Source organism: Cajanus cajan, chromosome 7 (genome assembly GCF_000230855.2).
Source record: "Cajanus cajan strain Asha chromosome 7, NIPB_CcT2T_4, whole genome shotgun sequence".
NCBI lineage: Eukaryota > Viridiplantae > Streptophyta > Magnoliopsida > Fabales > Fabaceae > Cajanus > Cajanus cajan.
The window spans coordinates 37,024,021-37,043,519 of NC_138523.1; the positions used below are offsets into that span (position 1 = coordinate 37,024,021).

At 38.5% G+C, this 19,499-nt stretch overlaps 1 protein-coding gene across 2 annotated transcripts; it reads right to left on the bottom strand.

Annotated features, from left to right (window-relative positions):
* Positions 1-15,351: 15,351 nt before the first annotated feature.
* On the bottom strand, positions 15,352-18,519 carry LOC109789956 (putative protein phosphatase 2C 38). Of its 2 annotated transcripts, none has more exons than XM_020349027.3 (5): positions 18,178-18,519; positions 17,623-18,024; positions 16,881-17,248; positions 16,258-16,494; positions 15,352-15,939 (listed from the first exon to the last, which is right to left on the bottom strand). In XM_020349027.3, exons 2-5 carry the CDS (start codon positions 17,912-17,914, stop codon positions 15,721-15,723), a joined length of 1,116 nt encoding a protein of 371 aa, XP_020204616.1. In that variant the 5' UTR covers positions 17,915-18,024; positions 18,178-18,519; the 3' UTR covers positions 15,352-15,720. The 2 variants fall into 2 exon arrangements, with proteins under 2 accessions (XP_020204616.1, XP_020204615.1); XM_020349026.3 differs by having other exon boundaries at positions 18,109-18,519.
* Positions 18,520-19,499: the final 980 nt, after the last annotated feature.

Genomic DNA, 19,499 nt, shown 5'->3' on the forward strand with positions numbered 1-19,499 from the left:
TGAGCGAAGATGTTCGCAGGAGAGACTCCGAGGAGCCTTCCAGTTCTACTTCCAGTTCAGCATTAAATACTGAAAGTAGAGGAAGAACCACTCAAAAGGGTTACAACAATCGAGGAAGATCAAAGTCAAGAGCTAAAGGTCAGCCAAAATTCCGGAATGATATTGTTTGTTGGAATTGTGACAAGAGAGGTCACTTTACCAATCAATGCAAAGCTCCGAAGAAAAACAAGAATCGCAAGAAGCGTGATGATGATGAATCCGCAAATGCAGCAACTGACGAGATAGACGAGGCATTAATCTGCAGCCTAGATAGTCCTATCGAGTCATGGATTATGGACTCAGGTGCGTCATTCCACACCACTCCTTCTAATGAATTGTTGACTAACTATGTTTCTGGAAGGTTTGGAAAGGTTTATCTTGCAGATGGCAAACCTCTGAGTATTGTTGGAAAAGGAGATATTGCTATCAGGACCTCAAGTGGGAGCCATTGGACACTGAAAAATGTCAGACATATCCCTGCCTTAAAAAGAAATTTAATATCTGTAGGGCAGCTGGATGATGAGGGGCACGAAACCACTTTTGGAGATAGAGCTTGGAAAGTCAAGAAAGGCAATCTCATTGTCGCTCGTGGAAAGAAGCAAGGGTCACTTTACATGGTTGTAGATGAGAACATGATAGCAGTTACTAAGGCTGCCAATAATTCATTCTTGTGGCACCAAAGACTTGGGCACATGAGTGAGAAAGGAATGAAGCTAATGGCGGCAAAGGGTAAGCTATCAAAATTAAAGCATGTAGATATCGGCACTTGTGAACACTGTATCTTGGGAAAACAGAAAAAAATTAGTTTCTCAAGGCAAGCAAAGACACTGCAAATAGAAAGGCTTGAATTGGTGCATACAGATGTTTGGGGGCCAGCTCCAGTGAAATCTCTTGGAGGCTCATGTTATTATGTCACCTTTATCGATGATGCTACGAGAAAGGTATGGGTTTATTTTCCCAAAAATAAATCTGACGTGTTTTCTGTGTTTAAAAGATGGAAAACAGAAGTTGAAAATCAGACAGGTTTAAAGTTGAAAAGTCTGAAATCTGACAATGGTGGAGAGTATAATAGCCACGAATTCAAGAACTTTTGTTCAGAACATGGGATCAGAATGATCAAGACAATACCAGGAACACCAGAACAAAACGGTGTTGCAGAAAGAATGAATAGAACATTGAACGAGAGGGCTAGGTGCATGCGGATCCAATCGGGCTTGCCTAAGGTGTTTTGGGCAGATGCAATCAACACAGCGGCATATCTCATAAATAGAGGACCATCAGTTCCTTTGGGTTATCAATTGCCTGAAGAGGTATGGTTTGGGAAGGAGGTAAATCTTTCACATTTAAGAGTATTTGGTTGCATGTCATATGTTTTGATAGACTCTGATAGTAGAGATAAATTGGATCCCAAGGCCAGAAAGTGTTATTTTATCGGTTATGGTTCTGACATGTATGGCTACAGATTTTGGGATAACCAAAACAAGAAAATCATTAGAAGCAGGAATGTCACTTTTAATGAGAATCTATTTTATAAGGATAGATTTTCTGCAGAATCTATTGATACAGGCAAATTGCCAGAGCCTTCTGAGAAAGTAGCACTTGAAGAAATTTCAGAAAGTGATGTAGCCAACACAAGCCAGAGTACAGATATAGAGGTTGAGTCAGAACTAGAACCAACATCTACTCCTTTGAGAAGATCCTGCAGAGTTTCAGTTGCACCAGAAAGGTATTCTCCTTCATTGCACTATTTATTGTTGACTGACGCTGGTGAGCCAGAATACTTCGATGAGGCTATACAGGGGAATGATTCCGTCAAGTGGGAGTTAGCAATGAAGGATGAGATGACATCTCTTCAGAAGAATGGTACATGGTCATTAACTGAATTGCCAGAAGGAAAGGTGGCTCTACAAAACAAATGGGTCTACAGGCTGAAGGAAGAATCTGATGGTAGAAGAAGATACAAGGCGAGACTTGTAGTCAAAGGATTTCAGCAGAAACCAGGAATTGACTTCACAGAGATTTTCTCTCCAGTTGTAAAAATGACTACCATCAGAGTTATTCTGAGTATTGTTGCTGCAGAGAATCTTCACTTAGAGCAGTTAGATGTTAAAACTGCATTCTTGCATGGAGATTTAGATGAAGATATTTATATGACCCAGCCAGAAGGTTTTGAAATTTCAGGCAAAGAAAATCTTGTATGCAAGCTTCATAAAAGCTTGTATGGCTTGAAACAAGCACCGAGGCAGTGGTACAAAAAATTTAATGAGTTCATGCAAAACTCAGGATTTAGCAGATGCGACATGGATCATTATTGTTATGTCAAGAAATATGTTGATAGTTATATTATCCTTGCTCTATATGTTGATGACATGCTGATTGCAGGGCCTAATATGACAGAAATTAACAGGCTAAAGCAGCAATTGACAGAACACTTCGAGATGAAGGATCTTGGTCCAGCTAAACAAATTCTTGGCATGAGGATTTCCAGAAATAGAGCAGAAGGAGTCTTGAAGTTGTCTCAAGAGAAATATATAGAGAAGCTTCTTGACAGATTTAATGTTGGAGATGCCAAAATCAGGAACACTCCTTTGGGAACTCACATGAAACTCTCAAAAAAGCAATCACCAGAGACAGATGAAGAAAAGGGCCACATGTCAAAAGTACCATATGCATCAGCAGTTGGGAGCTTAATGTATGCCATGGTGTGTACCAGATCTGACATAGCACATGCTGTTGGAGTTGTCAGTCGATTCCTATCAAATCCCGGGAAGGAGCATTGGGAAGGTGTAAAGTGGATACTAAGATATCTGAAGGGTACTTCAGGAATAAGTTTATTCTTCAGAAGAGGTAATTTCACTTTACAAGGTTTTTCTGATGCAGATTTGGGAGGAGATTTGGATACAAGAAAAAGCACCACTGGTTACATTTTCACCTTGGGAAGAACTGCAGTGTGTTGGAAGTCTAAGCTTCAGAACAGAGTTGCTCTCTCAACTACCGAAGCTGAGTACGTAGCTATCTCAGAAGCAGCCAAGGAGATGATCTGGCTAAAGAACTTTCTCAGTGAATTAAGGAAAGAACAAAAGAATGCTCCATTGTTCAGTGACAGTCAGAGTGCTATATGTCTTGCAAAGAATCTTGTCTTTCATTCTAGATGCAAGCATATTCAACTAAGATACCATTTCATCAGAGAGTTAATAAATGATGAAGAATTATCTTTGCTGAAGATCTCAGGATCAGAAAATCCAGCTGATATGCTAACTAAGACTGTTACAACTGACAAGCTGAGGCTCTGCACTACCTCAGCTGGTCTTCAAGGATAATTGAAGATGAAGACGTTGCACTAGGCGAAGGAGCCGATGAACTCGATGCTTACAAGGAAGCTAACTAGAACTCAGACTCCAAGTGGGAGAATTGTTAAGTGTGTAGTCTAAGTTTTAGTCCCACATTGTTTAGCTTGTAATGCTTGCCTCCTCTTTGTATATAGAGGCACCTTGTAAGGTTCTAATGCATCAAAATAAAAACTCTTCCTAGTGTAACTGTGGATGTAGGTACATACATAGTGTGCTGAACCACGTAAATAGTTGTGTTCCTCTTTCCTTTTTATTCTCTTTTAATGCCTGTTGCCTAACACTGGCCTGTAAGGACAATTCTTCCAACCAAGCCAAGAAATCAATATAACTCGAAAACAAATTTCGCAATATAGTGTTATTACTTCCTTATTAAATCCTATAAAAATGTTTTGACTTGAAATTTTGTGATATCAACAAAAAGAAAAAATCAGTGTCTCCTTCCTTTCCTTCACTTTGATACTCATGCTAAGTGAGTAAAATCTAATGTGTTAAAAATTGGAACTATTATTAAATCGATCAAAATATTAATATTAATAAAATAATAATTATTATTATGATTATTAATAAAAAAATAATATTAAATAAAAGTATCACTTTATAATATTAAAAATTAAAATAATATATTATTTATAGGTTCTTAACCTTTAATGCATATGTAAAATTCTAAACTAAGTACAATATAATATTTAAGTTTAAATTTTAATAAAATATAACAATGTTCATTAGTAATATCAAGTTTACATCTAAAATAAAAAATATTAATATAATATAATATAAATTATAAAAATAAAGATATTAAAATTATAAATTAACATAAATGATTAGATTATATTTATAAGATAAGTATTAAAATAAGTTATTTTAATTTATAATTTTTTTCATTAAATATATATTTTTTATTAAAAATACTTTAAATTAAATTTTAAAAATTTAAATATATTTTTTTAATTAGATTAATTTAAACCAGTTTAATCGATTTTTTTTAAATAATTTTGATCAATTCTAAATCAGTTCTATCGATTTTCTATCAATTCATTAGAAAACTATTTTTAGAATAACTAAATTGATTAAAGACTTATTCTTAATCAAATTTTTTAGAATAACTAAATTGATTAAAGACTTACTCTTAATCAAATTAGTTCGACTAATCAGATGAATTCAATTTTCAAAATCATGAAAATGTTACAATAATCAAAATAACTAAAATATCTATATATCAATTTCAAGCTTGAACAACCTTAACCCTTTGGTGGAAAAGCCTCTTCAAGGGCTAAAGCAAATGAAAACAACTTTAGGTTACATTGCTAAACGCTTCTATGAAGCAACGAAGCGAGTGGCTTACCTGTGGGGCATCACTTTTATTAGCTTTTTGTGGTACAAATCATTTTATAATAAATTTAATATTTTTAAAGTTTGTTTTATATTACATATAAAAAAAATTACAGTTAGAAAAATAATATTTGGCATAAGAAATTAGGGAATTAGTGTTCTTCCTGTGTTAGGATACACACTTCACTTATCCTTGTTGTAGTGAGTCTGATCCTGGGTCTCGGTCTTCTTGTTCCTATCTGGGTAGTCCGATGTGAGGGGGAGTGTGCCTGCAAAGACACTCCAACGCTCAAGTAAGTGCTCGGCGTAATAAATGTGGTAGTTGAAAGTTAGTTACGTACCTCGCTATGGTCCTATTTATAGTGATTCTTATTGGGCCGCGATTAAGGACTGGGCCACGGGAAATTAGGGGGCTAATCCGGTGCATTACATAAATTAACCTCTCCATAATTATCCTGGCGTAAATCCGTGACTTGGCCGAGCACACCGACACGTTCCGTTCAGATTGTGAGTGGTCGGTGGGCTCGGGTATTCGACCTGGTCGTCCATGAACTCGGGTATTCGGCCTAGTCGGCCACGAACTCGGGTATTCGGCCTAGTCGGCCATGAACTCGGGTATTCGGCCTAGTCGGCCACGAACTCGGGTATTCGGCCTAGTCAGCCACCATACGGTATACAACCCCCGCAGCGTCGAGGATGGGAAAGACGAAGACGTTTTAATTGTATAGGGTTGTGGTTCTCGGCGTGGAGTGGCAGATGTTGCTTCCGACCGCTAGTAGTAGTGTGCATGTTCCTAGTGTAGTCGGTTTTGCTAACCTCGGTGGTCGTGGCCGGTTCGAATTTCCTTGTGCCAAACGTCCTCCCTAATTGTTAAGCATGTTATGATGAGGTCGGTTGTCTCCGAGGAGAGGTTGTAGGGGCGGCTTAAGGAGGCTGAGGTGACGTTGAAGGAGGCATTGACCGCCAATGCAAAGGTCACTGAGTCGGCCGAAGAACTGAAGAGGGCAGCCGACGCCCATAGGAGAGAGGTCGACGACTTGAAGTTGACGGTCCAGAAAATGAAAGTCGAGGCCAACACTGCAGCTGCCGAGATTGCTCGGCTAAATGAGGCTGCTACCAAGTTCGAAGCCAAGGCCACCGAGAAAATTCTCGACCAGCACGATGCCGGCTTCCAACATGCTATGCGACAGGCCTTCTACTTTTGTGAGGTCCCAGCTGACTTCAATTTTGATATTAATCGGGATTTCTACGATGGAAAGTTCATAAGTTACGCCGAGTTCCCTCAGGGTGCCCAGCCTGACGAAGAGGCCCCACCGGCAAGGGAGGAGGAGCCGATCATTGATGTGGTCGGCGATGGGAATCCGGAGGACTCGGCCGCGGTGTAAGAGGTTGACTCTCGTGGTAGTAGGTTAGGGTTAGGATTTTTCGCTTGCTTGTAATCAGGCCATTAGTGCCTTTTGTGATCGGCCATTGGCGTCGTGGACAAAGATGATTTTTTGTGTAAGTAGTCGTACTGATTGGCCATACTTTAATGGAATATTTTACTTTCCAATTTTTTTTCATATTCATTAACGCCTAGTAATATAAACACAACCGAATGGTATGCTCGACCGAAGGGGGGTTAAATTCATGTTTGTCGCGGATTAATGCTTGGTGTAAGTTCGGCTCAGGAGTGCTCCGCCTAGGCGTGCTCGACCTCGAAATGCTAGAGTACGTGCGAGTGCTCGGCTTGAGAGTGTTCGGCCGAAGTGTGCTCGGCCTCGGAGTCGGATCATGCGATTTGATACGCAGAAGTGTATTTGATCCGCGAGAGTGCTCGTCTTGAGAGTGTTCGGCCGAAGCGTGCTCGGCCTCAGAGTCAGATCATGCGATTTGATACGCGATGTATTTGATCCGCGAGAGTGCTCGGCTTGAGCGTGTTCGGCCGAAGCATGCTCGGCCTCGGTGTCAGATCATGCGATTTGATACGCGAAGTGTATTTGATCCGCAAGAGTGCTCGGCTTGAGAGTGTTCGGCCGAAGCGTGCTCGGCCTCGGAGTCGGATCACGCGATTTGATACACGGTGTATTTAATCCGCGAGAGTGCTCGGCTTGAGCCTGTTCGGCCTAAGCGTGGTTGGCCCTGGAATGTTGGGTCACGCGATTTGATGCGTGAAGTGTGTTGGAGCACGCGAGAGTGCTCGACTTAAGAGTGTTCGGCCGAAGCGTGCTCGGCCTCGGAGTCGGATCATGCGATTTGATACGCGAAGTGTATTTGATCCGCGAGAGTGCTCGTCTTGAGAGTGTTCGGCCGAAGCGTGCTCGGCCTCGGAGTCGGATCATGCGATTTGATACGCGAAGTGTATTTGATCCGCGAGAGTGCTCGTCTTGAGCGTGCTCGGCCTAAGTGTGGTCAGCCCCGGAATGTTGGGTCACGTGATTTGATGCGCGAAGTGTGTTGGAGCACGCAAGAGTGCTCGGCTTGAGAGTGTTCGGCCGAAGCGTGCTCGGCCTCGGAGTTGGGTCACGTGATTTGATGCGCGAAGTGTGTTGGAGCACGCGAGAGTGCTCGTCTTGAGAGTGTTCGGTCGAAGCGTGCTCGGCCTCGGAGTCGGATCATGTGATTTGATACGCGAAGTGTATTTGATCCGCGAAAGTGCTAGGCTCGAGCGTGTTCGGCCAAAGCGTGGTCAGCCCCAGAATGTTGGGTCACGTGATTTGATGCGCGAAGTGTGTTGGAGCACGCGAGAGTGCTCGACTTGAGAGTGTTCGACCGAACCGTGCTCGGCCTCAAAGTCGGATCATGCGATTTGATACGCGAAGTGTATTTGATCCGCGAGAGTGCTCGACTTGAGAGTGTTCGGCCGAAGCGTGCTCGGCCTCGGAGTCGGATCACGCGATTTGATACGCGGTGTATTTAATCCGCGAGAGTGCTCGGCTTGAGCGTGTTCGGCCTAAGCGTGGTCGGCCCCGGAATGTTGGGTCACGCGATTTGATACGCGATGTATTTGATCCGCGATAGTGCTCGGCTTGAGTGTGTTCGGCCGAAGCGTGCTTGGCCTCGAAGTTGGATCATGCGATTTGATGCGCGAAGTGTGTTGGAGCACGCGAGAGTGCTCGTCTTGAGAGTGTTCGGCCAAAGCGTGCTCGGCCTCGGCGCGGGTCGTAGTGCTCGGCCTAGGTACATCCTTAGCCGAGGAGGGTACTCAAGAAGGAAATCTGTCTGGCACGAGTGCGGTTTGAGTGGTCGGTCGAGGGTTCTCAGCGTAAGCGCGTGTCGTAGTGCTCGGCCTAGGTACATCCTTAGCCGAGGAGGGTACTCGGGAGGGAAACCTGTCGGGCTCGAATGTACGTTTTGAGTGATCGACCGAGGATTGCTCGGCGTCGGCGCATGTTCGTGCGTAGTGCTCGGCCTAGGTACATCCTTAGCCGAGGAGGGTACTCGGGAGGGAAACTTGTCGGGCTCGAGCGCACTTTTTGAGTGATCGACCGAGGATTGCTTGGCATCGGCGTATGTGCGTAATGCTCGGCCTAGGTACATCCTTAGCCGAGGAGGTTACTCGGGAGGGAAACCTGTCGGGCTTGAGGGCAGTTTTTGAGTGATCAGTCGAGGATTGCTCGGCATCGGCGTGTGCGTTATTCGAGATTGGACCTGCATGACCGCGACCTAAACGATATATATATATATATATATATATATATATATATATATATATATATATTAAAATAAGGAACGACATGACAAATATTTAAAAATGTTTTGTATACATTGTGTAACGTGGTCCTCTCGGGGGACGAACATTTGAGGGCTCGGCATTCGCCTTTCTCATCGGGTCTCGGCCCGGTTCTTTTCGTCCATATCCCTCCTCGGCTCTGGCCTGATTTCTAGTCTCCGCCAATTCTTCCATTTGCATGTACTTCTCAGCTCGGCGTCGGAGATCGTTCATATCACCGGGCGGTTTCTTACACAAGCTATTCACAAATGGCCCCGGCCTGAGGGTAGTGCTCAGCCGATCCATTACCACGACTGGGTTAAGGTCTCCGATCTCCATGGCGATCTTGTTGAATCGGTCCATGAAGCTTCTCAAACTTTCTTTCTTCTCCTGACGAACCCCCGCCAATGCTAGTGAGGTCGTCCTGTACGGTTTGCTCGTCGCGAACTGAAGAGCGAATTAGGACGACAGCTCGCTAAACGAGTCAATGGAAGCGCTTGGCAATCGCGTGAACCAGCTCAGAGCCCTCCCTTTCAACGATGTGGGGAATATCCAACACAAGGCCGAGTCATCTTGAGTAGAGAAGGTCGCTTGTGTCAGGAAAACGTTCAAGTGCTCCTCGGGGTCGGTGGACCCGTCATAGTTCTCGATCAGCATGCTCTTCCAATGGTCTAACAGGGTTGCCCCCATTATCCTTCGGGAGAAGGGGTGTCTCAACTAGTGGGTGGTGGTGTCGATCTTGCCACCAATCAAAGAAGTAACCGGTGTTGGGGTTACATGGTCGGTGGGGGCATGATAGGCCAACTCCTTAGGTAGTGTGGGAGTTGACGGCACGTAGGTTTGGTTCAGACTTCGGAGCTCGGCGTTTTGTCGGCACAATTCGGCCAACTCCCTAGCATCGACTTCTCTCTGTCTTCGGAAGGCTGCCATTTCCTCGCGCAATGGGCGCAAGTCATTGTGGAGGTCGGGCTGGGCTCCGTCGGCGTTCGGCCGGACCTCTTGTATCAGGCTCTGATTGTGTCTGAGGCATTCCGTATGGGTATCGTTCTTGGCCGGTCATGACGGGATTGTTCTCGGGGTTGGGGATCGGTTGAGTCGATGTCGATGGTCCTTTGTGTGTTACTACCATATCTCAGTCTCAGTTGTAGAGTTAAAAGGGGCTGAAAACGTCTCTTCGGCCCCACGGTGGGCGCCAAATGTTCCTGTGTTAGGATACACATTTCACTTATCCTTGTTGTAGCGAGTCTGATCCTGGGTCTTGGTCTTCTTGTTCCTATCCGGGTAGTCCGATGTGAGGGGGGTGTGCCTGCAAAGACACTCCAACGCTCAAGTAAGTGCTCGGCGTAATAAATGTGGTAGTTGAAAGTTAGTTACGTACCTCGCTAGGGTCCTATTTATAGTGATTCTTATTGGGCCGCGATTAAGGACTGGGCCCCGGGAAATTAGGGGGCTAATCCGGTGCATTACATAAATTAACCTCTCCATAATTATCCTGGCGTAAATCTGTGACTTGGCCGAGCACACCCACACGTTCCGTTCAGATTGTGAGTGGTCGGTGGGCTCGGGTATTCGACCTGGTCGTCCACGAACTCGGGTATTCGGCCTAGTCGGCCACGAACTCGGGTATTCAGCCTAGTCGGCCATGAACTCGGGTATTCGACCTAGTCGGCCATGAACTCGGGTATTCGGCCTAGTCAGCCACCATACGGTATAAGTGTCTTCATCAAGCCATGGTCTCTACCATAGGTAGGATCCCCGTGGAAAATGGCGGTTGGGAAATTTGCACCGTTGAGGTCGGTGGTTGCAGTTTGGTTGTCGAAGGTATCCCGAAATGTCGACTCCCATGTGTCGTGCTCCCTGGCATGCTGCCATCACTATGAGTGCCCTCATTCACCTTATCCATCAACCAATGACTTCAATCTTCATTGTTGGTGACACAAAGCACAACCTATAAATCTAACAAAAACACACACACTTCATGAGAAGATGATTCTCCAAGTCAAGCACTTCCACAGTGCAAATCTTGATCTCTAAGGTCGTCTTCTTCTTTTAGGCTAGTGAGGATTTTATATAGGTTATAAAACAAGTTTTTATTATATATAATTTTTTTAAATAAATTATGTATAAAAATAAATATTATATTTGAATATATAAATTATATTTAAGATTTGAATAAGTGTATATTTTAAAAAATAAATTATATTTTAGATATATGATAAATAAAAATTAAATTAGATATAAAATTGAAAAAAAAATTTAAAGATCTTTTTGTCAAAGAAAAATTTCAAAATGTATAAAATTAATTTTGTTATAATAATCAAGTATCTACCGTCTTTGTGAATGACTGATCTTTGTCAAAGAATTTGGATAAACAAATTTAGTGGGGTCTCTCATTCCAATCATTTTTTTCATACACAAAACTCAAACTTAAGACCTTTTATTAAGATAATTAAGTTTAATACCACTTAATAATTTGTTGGTAAATTATGTTCTTTTATTAAAATATAAAGTTTACAGTTTTTAAATCCTATATAAGACCCACAAAATGACAATTATAAGAATCAAAATGGGGAGACTCAAATTATGTAATGTCTCGATAGGTTACTATATTTACTATCGTATAATTACTATGCAACAAAGAAAGTAAAACAACATATACCCACACAATGAAGTATTCTAATTTCTAAAACATTTTTTACTCTTCTTTAGTTTTTATGTATCTTAGCAAAGACATGTATCTTCATCTCATGCCTAACAACATGAACAACTATAACATCATCATACAATAATACAATTTCATCATTTTAATAACTTATAACTTAAGAGCTTAAATTTCATCATGCATCATCATCCATACAACTTATTCATCATCATTCAACTATAAAACAACTTAAAACAAAAAATATTCATCATGCAACTTGTACCTAGCGCCACTTAAGGGATGCACAGTGCCATTGAGGTAGAGGGTTCCTTGTCTCACTTATTCCCAATGCCAACTACTCATGTTCAGTGTGGTTGAGACAGCGAGTCGTCCATTCTCTTGTGCTTGGTGTGGCAAAAGCCCACACTCGACCCCAACATGCAGGGGTCCCCACACAAATCACGACCAACGTCACTCCATTAATTGTCTTCCAACATAATTTGAACCCTATATGATTCTTTCTCCTCACACTTGATACCACCAATCTTGCACCAACGTGAGTGAGACAAAACCATTGGTTGAAACCACGCCTGATGCACTAAAGGGGCTCCTGGTGCGATTAGTTTTGCACTTATGCATAACATGATTTTGGGTCAATTTACCTAAAATTCAACAAATTTCCAACATGTATTATACAAAATCACATTCAAGCATCACAAATAGCTTAGAAACAACTACATTTACAACATGCAATCACTAAAATCAAAGATCACAACATTCAACACAATCACTTCAAGAAAAACCCCAACTCCATAACTCACTAGCCCAACGAATTCAATAATAATAATATGAATTTAGTGATTATAGGTAGCAAATATCAAATACAGTCAACACAAGCTTCCTTTACCTATTGGATAATCGAATCAGTAAGAGGAGAAGAGAAGAATCGCCTCCAAACAATTTTTGGCTTGGGGTTTCCTAAGCTCTGCAAGCTTTGAATTACCCACTCAACAACATTGATTAGCTACAAAGAATGAGAAGGGAAAGATTTCTCAGGGGGAAAAAAGAAGAAGAAGATTTGGAGTTCTAGAGAGTCTTGTTGAGTGCTTATTATTCATGATTTTGCTTGAGTATTTGACACTCTTTTTGGATAAATTTGTAAATATATTGATGATATTTAACCCCAAAATAGGAAAAACCAAGTTAATACAAGAAGGTTAGAAGAGTAGTAGGAATTTAATGAAAAGTTTTATCTTTTTTTTGTAGAAATAGTGGAAGTCAAAATTTTGCAACCATGGCCATAGTTTTGCAGCCATAGTCGTGAGAATCTAGATTGCAATTAGGAGGCACCAAAGACTTGCAGCCATGGCTGTGGTTTTACAGCCATAGCCGTGGAAACCTGGAGTGAAAAAGGTAGTTCTAGAGACTTGCAATCATGGCTGTAGGTTCACAGCTAGAGCCATGGGGTACTGGAGATCAAGAGAAAGGTCTAGAGAGTCACAACCATGGCTGTGGATTCTACAGCTACAACTCTGGGACTACTTAAGCATATGAAGGATTCTCCACAGTCATGGCTATGGATTTCACAGCTACAACCATGAAGATTACTTAAACATGAAGGATTCTCCACAACCATGGCTGTGGATCTCACAACTGCAGCGATGGGATTAAAATGTGGATTTTTCCCCTGTTTTAAAGGCCAATATAAAAGGGGGAATGAGGAGAGAGAAAGGGCATTACAAAGAGAACAGAGGAGAGCCCACGAAAAGGGAAAAATATAGTTGAAGAGAAGATCTCGAGGTTGGATCTCTTGGGAACGAGGATCAACTCCTTTTCTTCATCTTTTTCTTAGTAATTTCTTTTTCTTCTCCTTTGATCTTATAATGGCCCTCACCATGAGTGGCTGAACTCTTTAGAATTAGATCCGGTGTAACTACTAACTCTTCTTCTTTTTGACTATATATGCATTTCACTCTCATTACTTGTGCTTGATTCTTCTCTTAATGCTTATATCGGTTTGATCACCTGTTATATGATTTATTGGTTTTCAAATCCTGTTGGAAAATATTTTTGAAAACCCGAACTGAATCATGTACCTAGTCACCTCTTGATCTAGGAATAGACTGGATTTGATTAACTACCTTTGTTCAAGTTGTTGTTCTTAATGCAAAGTTTTAATCTCAAAGCATAGATGAATCATGTTTAAGATTAATCACTTTAGTGTTCAACTTTGAGGAATCTTGTTGAGTTACTAAATGAACGTGGAAGGAAAGAAATTGAAATCATATTTGTTTAAAGAAGATTTAGGAGTTAGCAAGTACAACTGAATCCAATTCACTCGTTATATAATTGTTCTTCTAAATTTTATTTTGTTGTGCTAAATCAATTCATATTGAATCAACTTTCAATTATATTGATTTTACTCTATAAATCATTAGAATAGGAATTATCAATACCACAAATCCTTGAGGACAATACTGTACTACTATAACAAAGCTTGGCCCGCTTGCCAAGAGTAATGATATAAATCTTCACCAAGTCTCTCACTAACTTCTCTCTAAAATTCTTAAAACTTGAACATATGAGGCTCTTATTTTAAGAAAAACCTTATATATCCCTCATGAAGCTAAAACTAGCTTATCTGTGGTCTAATTATTTCAGAGACCAACTTAACTTTCAAAATCCCTCTAAAACTATAACATGTTAAGGTCAATTATTATTTTATAAATTCATCAATGATGATGTCCTAAATAACAATGAAAATACATGTAATAAATAAAAAATTATTTTTATTCTATTTAAAATATTTTCAAATTTAGTTTTCATCTTCCAAAATTTTCTATACAAAACTAGTCCCTATAAAAATAGAACAAATTGAGTTTAATCTTTGAGCGATGCTAATTTCACTTTATTTACGTTTTTTCTTGATAATTTGTGAAGTAAATATAAAATAAAATAAAATAAATTAGAGAACAAAAGTAAACCATGATAAAATAGAGAGTAAGAATAACCTACTATAAAATAAAATAAAATAAATACAAATAGCAACCTACTAAAAAAAATACCCCGCTTAAACTCTACTTAAGTTCTTGAGTTAGCGTTTTAATTTTTTTTTATTTCTTGATAATTATAAGCTATTCATATATTTTTTTTAAAAAAATTATACAAATGTATTTGACTTGGATTTGCTTATTAGTAAAAATTAAGTTATAAATAAGTTTGGTTAAACGTTGAGAAACTTTAACAAAATCGTAAAATATATTTCTTATAAATATAATTTTTAGACATTGTCATCGAAAAAAAAAATACAATTTCAATCGATAAAAAATTGTATAAATATAATTTCTAAAATAAATCCTTACACTGGATGCACTATTTTCTCGAAGTAAATATCGCATGTAGCCGCGTGTATTATATGAGAAATGCAACATTTCATAATTATTTTTTGCGTATTCTAATGCATCTTTGTTTGCTTTTAGCTGTGTAAAGTTTCACAAGAGACTCTCTCTCTCTTTTCTGTGTATGACAAGAGACGCTCTTAGTTTAAGAAACTTTAGATTAAAAGTTGTTAATTGAAAAAGGATTTGAATTTGAGAATTGAGACATGGAAACTTTTTTAATTCATTTCAATTTTTTGAATGTATAAATAAAATTGCATGTTGGCATAACATGTTCTTTTCATTATTAATTAGGATAGTGAAATTCATTAATAGAAAATGGGACATATACAGTCATTCACTAGGATTCACATGCATTAAATCCAAATAATAAATAATGTGTTGAAAAAGATATACCAAAGTATGTGTTGTTAATATTTGGAACAAATGGATAGGACTAAATTGTTTGGCATTTGATATTTGAGGGATCACATAAATAAAATTTCTTTAAGAAACTAAATTGTATATAAAGTGATTATTTAAGATAATGGGTATTAATAATAATATTTAATTAATTAACGGTGTAATTACGTGGGTATTAAACTCTTGTTTAAAAAGTAATTTTGGAGTTTGGACAAAGGTAAATGAGATATCAAGGATTTTTTTCCTAAGAAAAGTTATTAATATTAATTATAAGAGAGGCCCCTGTCAATTATAGAATTTGGTGGGATCTACCTACATTTTTGTTGATTTAGCTTCACACGCGGTTTTAATTTCTCCCTGAACACTGCAAGGAGCGTTTACATAGCTATATATTTATATGATTTAACTGTTCTTTTTGGTTGGCCATGGTAATGCATGATACATGAAAAGAATTATTGTTAAGGAAATGATGGATATATCATGGACGAAAAGAAACGAGCATTTCTAAAATACCTGACATTACCTTTCTGTCAAAGAAAAAGTCATATACAAGCTACTATAGAAACATCTCAGTTGTACAAAGTAGACGCAGATATATTAAATTATTAATTAATATGCAGAGCTTTGCGATTATTCACTCGCATAACCTTGCTGACTTTGTTTGAACCACGACCTGAGGCCTAGATTCGTTGTCTTAAGAAACATGAGCAGTGATTACAATCATTATATAAATATAGCATTCGCGTTACCCAGATCATAAACTTTGGTTATTATGGTGATGATTATTGCTTCATATTAATCTACACATACATATATATATATATATATATATATATATAAGTTGTTACTTTTGTTTGATAAGGTAGCATTCTAGGAATTGGCAGACCCACCTCCCTTGATTGAAAGAGGAGAACCACAGAGAGAGGTATTCTCAGTGAGTTTGGAATTTAGAAACACCACAATCACTGTTATATCATCATGGATGTGTCTCCTCATCCCTTGCTCAATCTTTTGGAGGTCAGAAAGTCTCATTTCACACTTCTTAGCCGCTTCTCTAAGTGCAGCTTTCACAAGTCTTCTGGCAATTCCCTGTTACATGAAACAAATGTATGTCAACCACACTAGTTAGAATAGAAAAGAAGGTGCTCAACTAATAAGACATTGGTCTGAGTAGCGATGGATTGATTCCTTTAAGCAAAACCAAGTTTGAGTCTTGTTCATGCAAGTTCGTGGTTAAAAAAAAGGATCTTAATAAAAGTGGCTAGCCAAATTCCCCGGTTAATTATCACAAAATTGGTGAATATTTTATATCAATAATATGATTAAAAAAATAAAAATAAAAAGGGATTCATACCAAAGAGAACAGCAATAACCTTGAATGAACAGAAAGAATTAGTGGAACCTTACGTTAGGTGGGTTATTGCTGACTATGTTAACAGCCTCTTGGTTGGTAACATGCTCCCATAAACCATCAGAAGCAAATATGAGAAATTGATCATCAGGATGGAGTACGTGGGATGATGTTGATGGCTCACAACTAAGAATTGGCTTGAAGAATGTTTCTGCTAGTCTGAACTTGGATGGTAGAGGATCCCTGTTAAATTCTGCTTTCTTCAGATATGCATCCCCAATGGATCGTGAAACCTGCCAACTCAAGTCATGTTAACATCAAATTCTAGACATAAATTTAAGACAAAACTTAGATGCTTTTAGGATTGTTCTTCGATCATAATCGAATTTCATTTTGGTAACTTATGTTAATCTTCGAAGCAAACTTTCATTATGCAGATTATCAAAATAAAACTCCAATTTTAATTAGATAACATCAGTAAAAAGATATAAGAAACTACATCTAACTATGTTTGTTCTTGCTTTGGTCTTGTGCAGTGGCAGCAATGATTCATTAATCTTTCTCTTAAGAAATAATACAAAGCAAGCTGTTTTTGTGTTGTTTGCTGAAAAACATGTTAACCTACAATTTAAAATCTTCCTTAGTGACAAAAGGCAACATAGATCTACCAAATATGTACCTGTATGAGGCCTTTCACACGCCAAACGTTTTGTCTCATAACCACGATTTGTGAATCAAAGGGATGCTTTGACCGAATTTCATCTCTCACTGTTTCTTGGTTAACATTGTGTTCTGTAGATAGTTGTAAAGCTTCTGTTTCCCTTGTTGCTCTCTCTAATCTTCCTAACACCACCCGGGAGTCTCCAGAGTTTGCAATATATATCATGCCATTGCAAATCACCCCCACCAAACAACAAGTGCCTGTGGATGCAATCTGTGGCTTACTCAGCCACTGTTTCTTCACAAGAGATAGAAAACCCTCCTCTGTTGCTGAATATGCCTTTTTGAGAACACTTTCTGACATACCTTGATGTTCAGCTGCAAGCCCTGGATCACACAAATGGATTCAGTGAAGTAACAAACTGAAAAATAAACAGTGGCCTAGTGCATGAGGCTCATATATACATAGCAAGTTTAATTTTCGGTTGAAGGGTCAGTAGGACATTTTGTGAAAAGATTTTTTTATTTTTTTTAATTGGAGAGTTTGAAATACATGGATTGGCTTCCATTCTTAAGTGGATTGGAGCCGAACTCTAAATCTTACGAAACTGATATACTAATTTGATCTTAGTAGTGGATGTGAAATCTCTAACATCTGTAGCCTTCAATTCATTTGAAAATCTGCATGAAACAAAATCTAGAAAGACAATATTCTGAATGAATTTGAGTCTATATTTTCATGATAGAGATGAAAAGCATACTTTTGAGATTGCAGAAGAGATTGTCACTAACAAACTGTGATGCCTCGTTTCCACCATGGCCATCATAAACACCTATAAAGGTTCCTAGAGGACCCGAGTGGTTGGAACTCAAGGGTCCAGACTCAAGTTCACTTCGATCCTCTAATGAACTATTGGCCTGAACCACAGCCATTGAGAATTCCCCATAAAGATGGTTCCCTAAATCCTTGTACCAAAGAAGTCCATCAACTCTCCCACTCCCATCTCCTTCATCACCATCAGCAATTGGCTTCCAACACGATCTAACCATCATTTGGCAACCCCTTTATCTTACAAAACCTTATGCTTCACATCAACAGCCAAAATTCTTGATTTTGCTTCTAGCACACAACCTCAGTCCTGAATTTATATATTTTTTACACCCTGCAGAAGCATATACTATTGGATAAGAACAAAATTGACATAAAGGTTAAAAAGGGTATGGGAAGAAGCATCTGAGAAATGTACCTTGGAAAGTGAAACCAAATAGTTTTCATGCAAGTACAAAGAATATGGAGGCGTGGTGGTACTTTGTACCTTGAATCCTAGTCGAATGCGTTTGGAGTTCAAAAGTGTGGCATGATTCAGAAACAAGTATAGCTGTAAAAGCACATAAAGAATGAGTATGGCAGAGTTGGTCTATGATCTGAGTGACCAAAGAGAGCAACGGAGTTTGGAGGATTTTGGCAAATGGCAGAGGATCTTAAGAGTAGTGTCAGACGAGATCTAAGATGAAGAGATGAAGAGAGATTTAATAAACAGCATAGTCTGACATTGCTGTTCTTGTCCTTTTATTTGTCCCTTGTAATTAATGTTTATGTGGCCTAGTGGGTTTCTAAACGTCTTTATTTCATGGCTCAGATTTTCAGTTCCATCATCTTTTTCAGCAATAATCCTAAGTTTTTAGACAACTATGTTCCTATAACACTTCCACTTTCCAATCTTTTGGGTTAACGTTAACGTCATCCTTTCCCCCTGGTTTAATTTTCGTGATAATGAAATACTTTTTTTGATTTTGAGTTTATGACCGACAACGTTTTCTCACCCTATTACTATCTCTTACCATGCACTTCAACTTTCAATTCAAATTCTCTTTTTATCAACATTTTAATTATGTTTGGATTTAAAAGGAAAACGTAAAATCATTATAGTAAATATGTGCATTAAGAAAAGCAGAAAGTGAAGAGTTATTGTTCTTCAACACTATTCTGTGATTTTTTTATATTTTTTTTGTAGGCGGAAATGTCTGCTGTGTTGTGGTCAAACAGATTTTTAAGTCGAGAAAACATTATTCACGTTTGTTTGTTACATGACAAATTTAACCAGAAAAGGAAAAAGAGACATATTTTAAGATCATGTAACATGTATCGTATTGAGTTTAATTTTTACTATTTTTAATATGAACTTTTTATACTATCAATTACATATAAAAATCATGGAATTATAAGATAGTCTAGTAATTTGCACGAGTGACAGAGTTGGACTGATATGGACTAACTCGTAACAATTAACAATTAATATTTATTGATGAAAAAAAAATTTATGTCAAAAATGTAAAATATTTATTATAATAGTTAACTAACCTGTTATATTAATAATTTATAATTAATATTTTAGTTGTATATTTCACATATTAAATATTTATTATATATAAATAAAATTATACTGAAAGGTTATTTTAATTATTGATATTTTAATTTAAAAATAATACAATTTAATTTATAAATAAATATAATAAAAAATTAAAAGATAAAAAATGAAAAATGATATTATTAAGAAAGAACCTTAAAAATGTCTCGCGCATTCGTGTTTAATACAAATGGTTGGATTAAATAACTTATTATAGATACGTTATAATT

Bases quoted from the DNA above. Each gene is read 5' to 3' on its own strand.
- LOC109789956 (XM_020349027.3), bottom strand. From the start codon at position 17,914: ATGATGGTTAGATCGTGTTGGAAGCCAATTGCTGATGGTGATGAAGGA. The intron at 16,495-16,880 runs GTACATATTTGG...TTGAGTTGGCAG, and splicing joins GTGTGAAAGGCCTCATACAG to GTTTCACGATCCATTGGGGA. The intron at 15,940-16,257 runs GTAAGGTTCCAC...TTCATGTAACAG, and splicing joins TCAGCAATAACCCACCTAAC to GGAATTGCCAGAAGACTTGT.